The following is a 14349-nucleotide window of genomic DNA, read 5'->3' as shown; positions in this document are numbered from 1 at the left end:
GCTAATAGTGGACTGTTTGGTTAGCTCAACCAAGCCTTCTCCTGTCCAGCCATGCTCTAGACTTCGCTTGACACTCAGCCATAACCACTTGGTGGTTTGGGAGACCGGCAAGTCCAAACTTTCACTGGCACAGTGGGAAGCTGCACCGTTGCACCAAAAACAGAAACATGGCATCCATCAAAAAACGGCGCAGCACGTCGCATGGCCCTCTGCCGCTCACAACTGGTGTAGACATCCTCTTTAATTATAATGAAAGCATTTTGGTTTTGTTGTTTTCACTCTAATTGCTTGCTGATAGTACATGGTTAGTTAATTTTTCCCCACTGTGCCATTAGTAAAGCTCCCACTGTGAGTCAAAAAACCTGTTTAGATTTTCTCATAATTGCAATCAGGGGTCCCCTAGTGTCTTGGGCCCTGGCCACGTGCCATAAAACGAATTGGATGATCCGGGCCTGAAAGTATCAAACAATAATCTCAATAATAATCTTGAAAGATCAGAAATCTGCATGTATATTTTTATTATTTCTGTGATCTGTGCTGTACATAGACCACAGCAAAAGGATAAAACACAAATCTCACACAGGTAAACATGGCATTTCGGCTTTGATCTTAAATTGTGTCATTATCTTGAAAAAACATTGTTTGTTATGCCGTGATGATCACCTAAATTACTCAGAACTCAGGAAAACAAATAACAATTAACTTGTTATTATATGGCAATACTGAGTAATTAAAACATGTAAATTCATGGCCTTTTAGGTTTCCTTAGCTAGTATTTTGTCTATTCTTTTTGAAGGTGAGAGTGTGTTTGGCTACCTGCAGGTCGTTACTGAGTCGATGTTGCACAAGTAGTAGGTCTCGAGTTTTCTGCATCTCTAGCACTGTTTCTGCGTGTGAGACCTGCAGAGCAGCCAGCTCTCGAGAGCAATCCTCCACCTTCTCATCAGCCCCCGAAAAACACAACCACTTGTGATTCTCCTGCTGCAGCCTAAAAGCCTGAGAGAGGGAAAGAATGTAAGACAGCAATATTAAATGTAAGTAGACCTTCTAAATGGATGAAATTTCTCCAGGATAAACTTAATAGCTTAATAGCTTAACTTTTATCTGTATCAGAGTTTCACTTAGGTCTTCTACACTCATATCAAACTCCTGTGACATAAACAGAGAAGAGGCAGGCAGAAGAAAAATGAATGTTAGGTTATTGAAGAGGCAGTGGAATATTTTAATCTAAAACATAGACCACCTGAGTAATAGTGAGTCATTTTTACTTTTGTCACTCTGTCCAGTCTCTCTTGTAAAGATGTCACTTCATGTCTGTGTTGTAGCATTTCCTGCTCCATGCACACATGTTTTTCTCTGAGGGCAGTGGTCAGGGCTGTGTGATAAAACAGTTGTCATGTTTCATCAGTAGATATATGACAAAAGATATATCAATGATAATACGGTTTGGCCTATTCATGAGCTAAATACATCTCTCACATCTCTCCTGCTCTCTCTCTTCCTCAATCCTTTCATACTCTTGTTTCATCTTTTCTTTTTCTTGCTCCAGTATTTCCCTTTGTCTCTGCTCCTCTTCCAGCTTCTTCTCAAGCTTCTGCACTTCAGCTCTCCACGTTTCCTCTCTCAGTTGCTCCCTCTCTCTTTCTTTATCCTTGTGTTCTTCCTGGTGGCTCTGGGCAGACAGAGTGCTAGAGCAGAAATTAAGCAAGAACATCAATAGATAGGGATACATATGATTGTGACTGATTATGTGTTTGCAAAGCAAAGATAAGCAAAGTTAAAAATGTTGGAGTTCTGTTGGCCAATTTGAAAAAAGAGTTTGGGTGAGTTTTGACAGACATTCCACTGTAACTCACCTCTCTAGAAGAGAATCATAGCTTCTTTTCAGGAGGTTCCTCTCCACTTCAAGGTCTGAGACTCTCTCTTGTAGCTAAGATGGAGAAACAGCCACAGGTAAGAGTTTAGTTATTAAGAACCTTAACAAGATTATTCAGTGGCAAGCCATGGCTATTAGAGCTAGGTTTTCAGTTTTTAATCATAAATATTGAGTCAATATAGAGCATGACTTAATCATCTGTTATTGTGACATGTACTTGTCAAACACTGAGTGTATGGGATCACTGAAGCTTGAGAGAAACTTGAGACAAATGAGACAGAAAAAGCTTGCCTTCCTGGGTAAATGTGAGCAGGAATGTTGACCAAAATATTGATGCAAGACTAGTAATCGACTAAAACAACTGCAACATAAACATCATCAGGTATTTCATGAATTTTTGGTATTTTCATGAATTTTTCAGTTTTTGTTTCCACGGTGAGCTAGGTAAAGTCACAGAGGTATGAGTATGTGCCAGCCATGCATGTCATTATTTCATATTGTTTAATGCAAAAACTTCACTTTATACCTGATTTTTGTTCATCCAGGTACTACTGTTACAATAATGGCCATTTCTGCTATGGATGAGAATGTTAGGTGAGTAACCAAGTTAATTATTATGCACATGAACATTTTATGTTAGCTCTCACATAAACAAGGACTTTTGATGCTTGTGGCCTCTTTTCCACGACAGAGCCAAATGCTACCCAGGGCCACACTGTGCTGCTCTGCTCTGATGTGGTTTTAATGAGACCAGTTACAGTTTCTTTTTCCATGTGCTATGCTAAAAGTTATAATAGGAAATAGTAAGGGAAATTACACACAGGAGTGGCTAACAAGCTAAATGTTTGATTCCGGCTATCAGGCCAACATTCAATTTTGTGCTCTCAGAGTCTTTATTCTCTAAACAGGTGTTATTTAGCTGAGTACCAAGTACTGCAGTGGGTGGAACCTTTATCCTGCTAACTAATGTTACACTAGCATCAGCCTAGCCCAGCAGGATAAGCTCAAAACACTACAGGACAGGTTTGACGGTGGCTTTCTGTCACCATAACACAAGTCATTTGACTTTGCTATTTTAGGAATGATTTTTATCATCTACACTTGTAACAGCAGAGCAGACGGAATCAAACCTGTACAGTGGTGTTTTGGATCTGCAGGCCACTAGATAGTCTAAATAGGCTAGAAAGTGGTTAGCATCTAATTAGGAGGCTACATATCCAAACACCATGGAACAGATTTAATTTCGACTTTCTGTCCCTCCAACACCAGCCACTCTACTTTGCTCAATCAGAATGAAATCATTATCACCTAAACCTTTGTTAGTATAGCTTAGTCAGAATTGAACCTGCTCTGTGGTGAGGAGAGCTGGTAACATGATAGCTAAGCTAATGCTAACCAGCTTTAATTGTTTTTCAGCACATTGCGGTTGCACAACACTGACATAAATGCAAAACCAATCAGTACATAGAATAATCATTGCATCATCCCACCACTGTGTCACCGCTGAGCACAGTTTATAAGTGTTCCCTGATGAACCCTGTCCGTGTGAAAATGTTGCTAGAATGCCACTAGAACTCTCCATGCTCACAAACAATGGAACCCTACAGTGGAAAAGAGGACATTACCATATACTTTATTTTGTATGCTACAGTTCTACTGTGAATTCTTCAATAAAGAAATGGGGCATAGAATGGCTGCCACCATTTTTGATTTCTAATTGAGAGAAAGAAAATCATTTAGATTACAAAATATGTTGAGGTGAGGTGATGATATCTGTGTGTGTTTTGTGAAGATGGCATAAATTATATAAATGCAGTACCTCTTCAAGGCCTTGCAGTGAGAAAGTGGCAGTGCTGAGCTGAGCCTCTAGTGTCAGCACTCTCTGTTTTTCCTGTTTCAGTTCTTCATTCAACTCCTCCACCTTTCCCAGCAAGGCTCCTTGGTTCTCCCGTAGTGACTTTTGACCCTATGGGAGAACAAATGAATAATAAAAGGAAAAAACAAATAATCACAACATATTCCTAATATTATTAAATTAATGACAACTGGTAAAATATTCAATGATTTTAAAAGAGCTTAGTAGTTTAACTAGTATGAACAGCACAAATTAATCTACACATTTGCTTACACACCAGTGCCCTCTATGAACTCTCTGTTTCATATAGACTAAAATATTCATAATAGAGAAGGCAGGGATAGCAGTGGTTTCAGGGCAGAAAAACTGTAGAAGCATTACAATAATCTGCACTGAACTAAAAGTACTGTACACTGGAGGATCTGATGACTGCTATAGGGTTCCTGTTAGCGATTCCAGTTAATGCATTTGAATACCTGGAGTTACAGTCTTTCCTCAACAATAGCTTAAACAGATTATTCTCATTGATGAACCCTTGTGCTATTTGCCACTGTATCAACAGTTTCCCTCTGGCCAGAATGATAATTGGAAATATGAATTTAGATTAAACAGCTTGTTAAAACTCACCTCCTCCAGCTGGGCCTCATAAGCCTGAAAACAAACATGTGAACAAGTGGAAAAAGTTAAATGCACAATGAGTTAATTTGGGGACTCTCACGCTAAGTCATATCATGATAATGATTGACTTGAATTGATTATTTTTCATAATTTCTTTGTGATGAAATTACTAAAATACCAGATACCACACTCCTGAGCTACTGCCTGCCTACAGTATTTACAACAACAAAGAACAATTAGGCAAATTAAAAAATAACAAGAATGCAATCTGTTACAGAAAAAAAGAAAAATGCAAAATCTTTTTCCAACCACATTTATATTATCTGTCTCACCTCTTGTAGAACAGTAAACTTCTCCTGAATGACCAGAAGGGCCGTGCTCTTGTCAGAAAGTTGCTTCTGCAGTCTGATCACATCTACATTATCTTTTATGTTGAATCTGCAATCAATGGAGAGACAACAAGTTACTCAAACATGTACATGTATTTTGTTTTATTTTACATCATCATGCATTATTTGCATTTAATGTCTGATGTTTCAGTGCAAACAGTTATCTCCACCTGCGTCCATCAGCTTGCTGTCTGCGGAGCTCTTTCATTGTATCCTCTATTTCTCTTTCCTTTCCTTTAAGGGTGTCTCTGAGGGACTGAGCACCCAGCTCAAGCTCTGTTACCCTCCTCTGCTGCGTTTCTATAACACTAGATCTGCTGACAAAGAGAAGAGAAGAGAAGAGAAGAGAAGAGAAGAGAGAAGAGAAGAGAAGATGATAAACAGAAAAAATCCAAAAGTTAAAGAGACAAACTAAACATATGATAAAGTTAGGCACTTCACTATGCAACTAAAAAGCATGCATGTATAGTAAAATGTAAAGCTACAATCAGTGATGGAGCAATAAGTAATTTACCAGTAACATATTAATGCCACACTGTTACTTACATAACTTAAATCTAAGATTCTCTGTTACTGAATTATCAACTAAATGGCAGTTTCAGCATTGTTTAAAAAAAAACATCGGGGCCATCTAAGGAATTCTATGACTTCTGGGAATTTGAAAATACAATTTTTAGATTTTAACTGTTTATTTCATAGAATCCTCATGGTTGTAAAACTGTGCAATTATTGTGGTAATATTCTTATTTCAATTTGTGGTTGGAAATAGCATTGTTAAAATCCTGACAAGTCCACTGAGAAATTGTCAAATCAGGATTTTATCCCTGTGGTATGTATGGAGATACAGCCAATCTAACTCTGTTGTACCTACTGTTGTTCAGGACTTCAGGAGCTGGACAGAAGGCCTTACGTGTCTGATTACAGGGTTCCAATGAATACTTAATAAGTGTGTACATTTAAAATATAAAGTTATAACACCTCTGAAAATGTCTTATTTTTACCCTTAAATTCTAAGTTGTTGCCTGAAGAGTGGGTTTAAAAGGGTCATTGAGTATAAGCTAATTCAGAATAGATAAATCACTAAAAATATCCAGTCAACAGTGGTCCTGTGGTCATAAACTGACCACTGATGATGGGCAGGAAAACACTGGAACTGATGAAGTCAAACACACTGAAAGACTATGTAAGGACCTCAAAGCATATATTCATTTTCGATTTTTCATCTGTTTGAATAAAATAGTAATATATGTAAAAATGTAATATATGTTATTTTTGTTTATGTGCATAGTTTTGCTCTGGAAATTGTATTATTTTCTTTTTTGCTGTGGGTTGTTGGTTTTTCCTTTCCTTTTTTAGTATTGAACAGCACTGAATTTGACTTTAAAATTGTACGGCACTTGGATTGGATTGCTGGATTAACCACAAATATAATAATAAGGTAGTGACAGTAGAATCAACCAGTCATGTTTTAATTTACCATAGGTGGGACCAAAAGCCATCACTCTAGGCATACTGGAAGACAGAGATATTTCACTGACTATGAATAGGAGCAACCATTAGGTTTTTGTCAGCTGTTAGAAATTGAAAGTGCCGCTGTCACGCATCCGTCGAGCTCCAAGACAAACCTAGACTCCATCTTCCAGAATCCTCTGGGAGATCACATGACTCTTGAGCTTCCCTCACACACTGAGTCTCACTCAGACTCCATCTCCCAGAATCCTCTGGGGGATCACATGACACCTGACCTTTCCTTGCGCTCCTCTCAGCGCTCTAGATCTCTGGAATACTGATTCTGTTCACCTGTGCCTCATGTCATATGGCCTCCTTAGTTTAGTTTATAAGCCCGGGCTTTAGCCATAGCCAGTTGTGAGGTATTGTATCATTTGTGATCTACTGAGTGTTCTACTATTTGCCTGTATACTGTTTATGACCATCGCTTTCTGTTTTTCGACTCTGCCTTTTGCCTTACCCCTTTGTACTGTTTGCCTTTCTTGTTTGACTCCTGTTTTTGATCTTTTTGCCTGTTTTCCTCGACACTGCCATTTTGCTTTACCACAGTGCCTTAGCACTGTAACGTAGTATTAGAAATACGCCTTTAGCAGAAATTAGCATTATCATAAAGGTTTTTTTTCATTATTTATTTACCAAATGTTGACATTTTTGGCCTGCACTGAAGGCCTAGCTCTAATAGTTATGGTTTCAATATATTTATATTTCAAAAGAATATTAAAATATAATATATAAATAGTTTTTTCAGGGAATTTCAGGAAAAATGTGAGCACGTGTAATGCCCACATATTGTTGCTGTTGGGATAAAATCTCAAAAAAAGTAACTTTAGAGGAGAAGGAAAAAACAACTTTACTTTGAAAGGGAGTTAATGGAACCATTTTGGAGCATTTCTACTGGCCCATTCATCATTAAATTCTAACACAATGTAAAGAGCAGCTGGTATTTTTAAATTATCTCAAAAATGAAAAACAGTAAATATGGATATACAAAGTTTTTTCCTGACTGTGACTAAGATTTGTCCTGGACCTTGTGTGTAAGGTCCACGTGCCTGAATAACATTAATGACTTCAGGAACTAAATGATACTGCCATTTGCTAATTAGTAATTAAATGTTCTGCCTCAGTGAAGAGCAGTGAAAGGCAGAGGGTTTGCATAAACTATGCAAGTGCAGCTGCCCACAAACCTGAGTAGTGCACGTCTGTGCACACAGAGAAGGATAATAGGAAGATAATAGGAGTGAGTGAGAGAGAGAGAGAGATTTGGTGGGTGAGAAAAAGTTACTCTACATGTAAAGACTCTCTGTCATCCGTGCCTGCTCATTAGTAAATATGTGACACCCGTATATGCAAACTTACAATCTCTCAATCTCTTCTCTGGTGTCCTCCAGAGAGCTATGTGCATAGCGGGCAGGGGCTGTTTGGGCCGCCCGTCTGATCTCTCTATCTCCCTCCACGCCCCGCACTAAAAGACAAGGAGAAAAGAAAAGCTGAACTCTATCCCCATGAAACATTCTGATTCTGTTTTACTTTCTTTTGCTTCACAGAGTTGTTTTTAGTTGTGAAGGTGTTCTCAGAAGCTACAGAGATGACAAGTAAATGAGCATGCACATAGCACACAACAAATAAGTGACCATATCAATGGGGAAGTTTTTAAACTTGGAATGGAATGTCTATCCAAAACACTATGAATAGAATTCTGTTCTTATTCCTATAGAGCACTGTGCAAATGTGCAAAAGTCTTAGGCACCTAAAAAAATTTGAATTAAAAAACTTATATAGACAGTATATGACAACACATATCTTAGAATAAATATAACATGAATACAATATCTTTCAATATGCCAATGTGTTCATTTAACCACTTCCAATCCTCTCTTTGTGGAAACCACGGTTTAATGGTAGCTTTCATGCAATACTTAGTTTTGCTAATCAATAGTTTATGTATTAATGTACTGCTGTTGGAATTTTTGGATTTTTATGGCTGTGGATGTCCAGGAGAAATTTGGAACCAAACTTTGTTCTTCAAACTAGCTCGTAATATATCAACTTTCTTAATATTATTGTTACTGTTTATTATATTTATGCTTATTTCCATACATTCTAATGATAGCGTTTTTACAGTGTTTTTAAATAATGAGCACAGTACTGTATATAATGGTGTTTTCATATTTAATTCCCAATTCCCATATATACACAGAGTTGCCAGTTTATAAGGTACATCTACCCTGTACCTATACTTAATGACCATTTTATTAGGTACTACCATATAGATGCATTTTATAGGTATGTAAACTAAATTTTTTATAGGTATGTAAACCCTGTCTGTTGCTGCACAAATATATCAAGTCCACCAATGGAAAGGTCCACCATAGAATCGCCGCTGACAAGGTCTTATCCGTCCATCCTCCGTAGGCTCAGACATGTATGGCTGTAAAAATCCAATAAAGCTGCTAGACGGAACAGAAAGAAAGTTAGAGAGGGATCCCTTTTAAGGTAGTCCACCTGCCCAAGTATTATTACATGCATGAAACTTATACAGGTAATACATATCACTCCCAAATATGTTGAAGGGATATAGTTTATCTCCCGTAATCAAATTTTAATCTTTTTAACGTAGAATATTTTGCTCAAGAACATATTTCTTTCACCTATTAATAATAGCTCTTTGGCTTTTATGTCTTTATGAGGCTTGTTCCTTAAGACGGAAACTGTGACAGTAGATAAAAACTTGTTAATGCCTCCAATCTATCCTACTAGACATGACAGCGGTCTATGGTACTGGAGATGGAACTAAGTATTTCTGTCATCATATAGCTGGGTGACGGATGACCATCTGGGAAACTTCAAGGTCTCTGGTCTGACTGAGACCCAACTCTTGCTTATGTCATTATGTGCTGGGTGCACATGAGACACACTGTCTCTTGATTGACTCTCACTAGGTGTTTCTGAACCAACCCAAGTCTGCATTTAGTCTGCAAGAGTTTTAATGATAAAGAATAATGATGAATCAGTGATTGTATGTGTAGATTATCTAATTTACATGTAATTTGCACAAAGTTATAACTGCTTTGACCAAGATGGGCGAGACACTTTTGCTCTCACCCCCACCACTTTCTCAAACTCACTCCCTCGACTCTTTTAGCCTGCTGATTTTCTATAAGCTTTTTTTAAGTTAAGTATTTAAGTTCATGTTTGTGTGAACATGATAACCTGTTAAGATTATTTTTCTCTATTTTTGTCATTTTTTTTAAAATTATGTTTTCTTATAGTGCAATAGTGCAATATTAGTGCATATGGCATGGGTGACTCACACATCTGAAAAGGTATCATTATTGCTGAACAAAATATACAGGTTTCTGAGCAACATATGCTGCCATCCAGACAACATCTTTGGTTCAGGGAAGGTCTTGCTTATTTCAGCAAGACAATTGTGAACCACATTCTGCATATACACCGATCAGGCATAACATTATGACCACCTCTTTGTTTCTACGCTCATTGTCCATTTTATCAGCTCCACTTACTATATAGGTGCACTTTGTAGTTCTACAGTTACAAACTGTAGTCCATCTGTTTCTCTGCATACTTTGTTAGCCCCTTTTTACCCTGTTCTTCAGTGGTCAAGACGTCCATGGACCCTCACAGAGCAGGTACTATTTGGGTGGTGGATCATTCTCATCACTGCAGTAACACGGATGTGGTGGTGGTGTGTTAGTGTGTGTTGTGCTGGTATGAGTGGATTAGACATAGTAGTGCAGTGTATACAGATTTATAATGGATTGCATTTCCTGAGAGTTTTTCTTTTCAAGTCACTGCCTTTGTTGCGAGATTTGTATCAAGATATTTCAGTGCATTTTCTGGCAGGTGGATTACCTTAAAATAGTGCAAAGTCTAAAGAACTTAAATTGATGAGAAACGCAACATGAGTATGTGACATTCATATGTACATTATACAACAAGCAAGCAGTGGTGTATGTAGGCTACACCTGTTGGTAACTGCTGCTCCAGTAAAGTGGACCAGATAAGCTAACTTATGGAGCTAAATTTGAGCTAAAAGTTTGAAATAAAATAAGAAAATCCACAAGCAAGATGCTAAGTATCAGTATGTTCAAAATATATTGCAAATAAAACTAAAACCTGAAAATAATTTTTCAAAAATAAAAGATTACTACTAATTTTCACTCACTTCGATGTAAATGTTTTACTCATTGTTTTTCAGTCTTTGCTTTATTTTGAACAAAATTATGTATATATATACATATATATATATATATATATATATATATATACATATATATATATATACTAGATAAGCTAATATATATATATATATATGTGTGTGTGTATAGAGAGAGAGAGAGAGAGGCATTGTTTTTCACAGAGAATGTCTCCTCTGCTCTGCTACTCTTACCAGTGCGTGGTCGGTGGTGAGATCGTCCAGTCAGACCCAGGATTTGCTGTCTGGCCACGCAAAGTTTGCTTTGCAGTGCCTCCTTCTGGCTCTCTAGAGTGGCCACACGAGCTTCCAGTTCCTGAATGGTGTCTTCTGTGTCAGCTTCTCGTCCCCCAGCTGAGCCTGGATGCCCATATCTCAACCTTAACACCTTAGTTGACAGCCTTAGAGACAGAAATGGAGAGAACGCTGGGTCCTTTTTTTCATTTTTTGAATTTCAACCACTTAAAAGTCCCAGCTGCCTCTTTATATTGTGTGGACATTTCATGATGAATGGGCCAATAGAAATGTACTAAAAGTATAGGAATAGTGCTTGTTTTCTTAACATGAATTAAATGTTAAGAATGTTTTTTCATATGTGATTTGTGGTTTAATACACACTTTTTTGCATGTGTGTTTGTATTTTACCTGCGTAGTTTCTTCTCTTGTACACGAGTGTGTTGTTTGAGAAGTGTGTTTTCTTCCTGCAGACGAAGACACTGATCCTCAAGCTGTTCCCTCGGGACCTTGAACACACGCTGACGATCTGAGAGAGACACACACACAGAGCAGGTGAGACACGCAAACAGATCAATGCACTTATTCAAAATAACATCTGAAGTGCAAGATCCTATGCAATGAGACAGTGGACATCTTTCTGTGAAGTCTAGTTCCAACCTCAATCTGCCAACCGTGCTCCAGCTAATTTTTTGCCAGATGTTTGCAATAAAGTAATAAAATTTACAAGCAAAATGTTCAAAATATGTTGCAAATACAAATAATTACACTTGAATCAAACTTATTTTATCAGAAAGATTACTATTCATTTTCACTCAATTTGGAATGAATATATTACTTATTATTTGCTTTATTTTTTTTCTATTTGCCAATTTTGTTGTTGCATTTTTTGCTTCTGACTTTTGGCACATTTTTACGTGGCAGGTGGTTCATCAGAGGGCACCCATGGGCGAGGCCTAAATTAAAGGGGGTGAAAAGAGCTAAACAGCTAAAAACAAAAATACAAACAAATAGTTTCTAACCATTTGTCCTTACTTTAATTTTGGAAAGTAGGCTGTATTTCACTAAAAAGTGAAAAAAAAAACATTCCTGTATAGTTTCTTTTTTCTACAGCAAATGGGTTTTGGGCAGTAGCAGCAAGCAGCTCAGCTAGTGCTGACTGACTGGTAAGCGCTTCATTCACTGGCAAACTGCTTTATTCAAAACATTGTTGTTTTATCAATGTTTTTTGCTGTCTTGTTTTCAGGAAATGAATGCACTGTTCTCTATAAAAAAATGTTTAGGTATTTACTGTAAAAACTATGATTTTGCTCAAATGCTTCACATTACGCCATTCATTTTGAACTCACTCAGAAACGACCTCTAGCCTTTGAGAAATCTAGAGGATTTTACTGAATGCCAATTCTTCTCTTTACACATCCTCTAGCTGTACTACCTTTAAGGTTTGCAGATGCTTGTGCAAACTAGCCCAGCGCTGTCGCCTCACAGCAAGAAGGGCCTGGGTTCGATTCCCCTGGCGGGGTGAGCAGGGTCCTTTCTGTGTGGAGTTTGCATGTTCTCCCCGTGTCTGCGTGGGTTTCCTCCCACAGTCCAAAGACATGCAGTCAGGCCAACTGGTCAGGGGCTAAATTGCCCCTAGGTGTGAGTGTGGGTGTAAATGTATATGTCTGTCTGTCTGCCCTGCAATGGACTGGTGACCTGTCTAGGGTGTATACTGCCTTCCACCCAATGACTGCTGGGATAGGCTTCAGTTCCCCCGCGACCCAGAAGGATAAGTGGCTTAGAAAGTGTGCATGTGTGTGTATTTGTATTTGCAAAATATTTTGAACACTTTGATACTTAACATTTTACTTATGAATTTTATTATTTTATTTGAAACATTTGGCACAAAAGTAATAGTTTCAACTATTCTTTGCCTTACAAACACCTGATCCATCCTTCATGAGCTAGATTAGGTGTGTTGGGGCAGGAAATAATCGAATCTGTAGGGCTGTAGGGCTGTTAGCAATGGCATAAACACAGTAATGAGTGGAAAATGCCACTGATTGCTATGGCTATGGCTTACTGCCATAAGATAGTTGATAGACAGTCTCATTATATTACTACAGAATATATTTTGGAATAAATTTGACATGTCATCGTTGGCCATTACATTCTGGGGGTAAAGGCTGTTATGTTGGCCATGTCCGCTTTTCTTGTTTTAATCCACAGTCCCATGTCAATCAGTGAAACTGGCTTTCTATTTTAGCACACCAGTTTCTAGAATGCTGCTGTTCCAAATCAGTGTCTTCATTGTAAAACAAATAAACATTAGATAATTTAAATAATTTAGCTCCATTATCAGTGTGGCCTGCCTGCAGTTAGCCCTAGATGACACTGCTAGGCTCATTAGCAGTTGCAAACCTGAAGCAAGTACAGCTTTGTTCAAAAACTTTTGTTCAAAGTTTATGTTCTTCAATGTACAAATTAACAGTTAGATAATTTTACACAGGACAACACAGGATTCTAAGCATGTGTTACATTGACAACTTAAGAAGAAGATAAACATTTCTCACAGCGTCAGATATGCTAGTGCAGTGCTTCAGCACAGCACAATGTGCCATGTTGGGGACACTTTACAGCTCATGAAGTGGGAGTGACTACATGTTTAGAAGACCTGTTACTCCAAATAAGTTAACCATTAAAGAGTGCAGATGAACACCTTCAAGACTGGCAAGACTGGCAAAAATGAGTAATACATTTATTTCAAAAACAGTAAAAATGTTTAGTACTCTTTTCAAAAAATTAAGTTTAAGTCTCATTACTTTTTAAACATATTTTGGACATTTTGATATTTAACTTTTTCATTTAACATATTTAAACATAACATACTTAAAATATTATTTTTGTTTTGTTAGTTAATTTCAAACTTTATGCACAAAATTAACTCCATACAGAAGTCCCTGAATTGCTGGATCAGATGAATTAATCTTAGTTAGGGGTGGGGGGGCAGTTTGTTAGATACAGGTTAGAACTAAACTGTGTAAGAAAGAACATCTCCAGGAGGAGGCTTGTTGATCATGGCAATAAGATATTTCATTACCCATGTTTCCTGGAATGTAATTTACCCCTGAAGTGCACCCAGATGCATGCCTCACCTTTAATTTTCAGCACTTGCGGTGCTCTTTTCCAGGACCTCATGTCTTGTTCTGAGTGTTGGACAAAGATAACACACACAGTGTAAAAGCACAATGCAAATGCATCTATGAACATCTGGACACACACAGTGAAGGGAAACAAGTAAACAAGTCTTCAGACATTTTGCACGCATAATGTCATTTGACTTTGTTTGTATTCATAAGAAAAAAAAAAGTATTTAGACTCTAAATTAAAAAATAAATTCCAGATGTTGATGCTGCAAGACAAAAAATTTCTCATCCCAATTGCACCTCATGTCATTACAAAAGATGCTGCTGCTGGTTGGGAAGACTTGACGCAACAAGTAGCAGTCATGGTAAAGTTGAAGGAGCTTCCTAACGTTCTTAAGGATAAAATTATCAAACACCTAAATAGAAAAAGGAACAGACCCATAACAAAGACATCAAACATCCCTGTCAGTATAGTTGGTTTTATAAAATGCAAGTGAAAAGTTCATGGAACAACAACTATTCAT

The 14349-nt window shown here is 37.5% G+C and overlaps 1 protein-coding gene across 1 annotated transcript in view; it reads right to left on the bottom strand.

Moving 5' to 3' along the window:
* Positions 1–13881, bottom strand: part of rpgrip1 (RPGR interacting protein 1) — a 28275-nt gene extending 14394 nt beyond the window's left edge. Inside the window, 13 exon segments of the mRNA XM_036560706.1 lie at positions 817–996; positions 1099–1149; positions 1269–1375; positions 1480–1688; positions 1857–1930; positions 3696–3842; positions 4359–4382; positions 4682–4787; positions 4909–5055; positions 7604–7709; positions 10659–10864; positions 11109–11226; positions 13835–13881. Of these exon segments, the coding sequence (XP_036416599.1) occupies positions 817–996; positions 1099–1149; positions 1269–1375; positions 1480–1688; positions 1857–1930; positions 3696–3842; positions 4359–4382; positions 4682–4787; positions 4909–5055; positions 7604–7709; positions 10659–10864; positions 11109–11226; positions 13835–13877 (1518 nt within the window). The 5' untranslated portion in view covers positions 13878–13881.
* Between the last annotated feature and the right edge of the window lie 468 nt (positions 13882–14349).

This window comes from Colossoma macropomum, unplaced genomic scaffold (genome assembly GCF_904425465.1).
Source record: "Colossoma macropomum unplaced genomic scaffold, Colossoma_macropomum, whole genome shotgun sequence".
Lineage (NCBI taxonomy): Eukaryota > Metazoa > Chordata > Actinopteri > Characiformes > Serrasalmidae > Colossoma > Colossoma macropomum.
The sequence above is the reverse complement of the archived record's forward strand: the minus strand, read 5'-3'. Positions and strand labels throughout refer to the sequence as shown.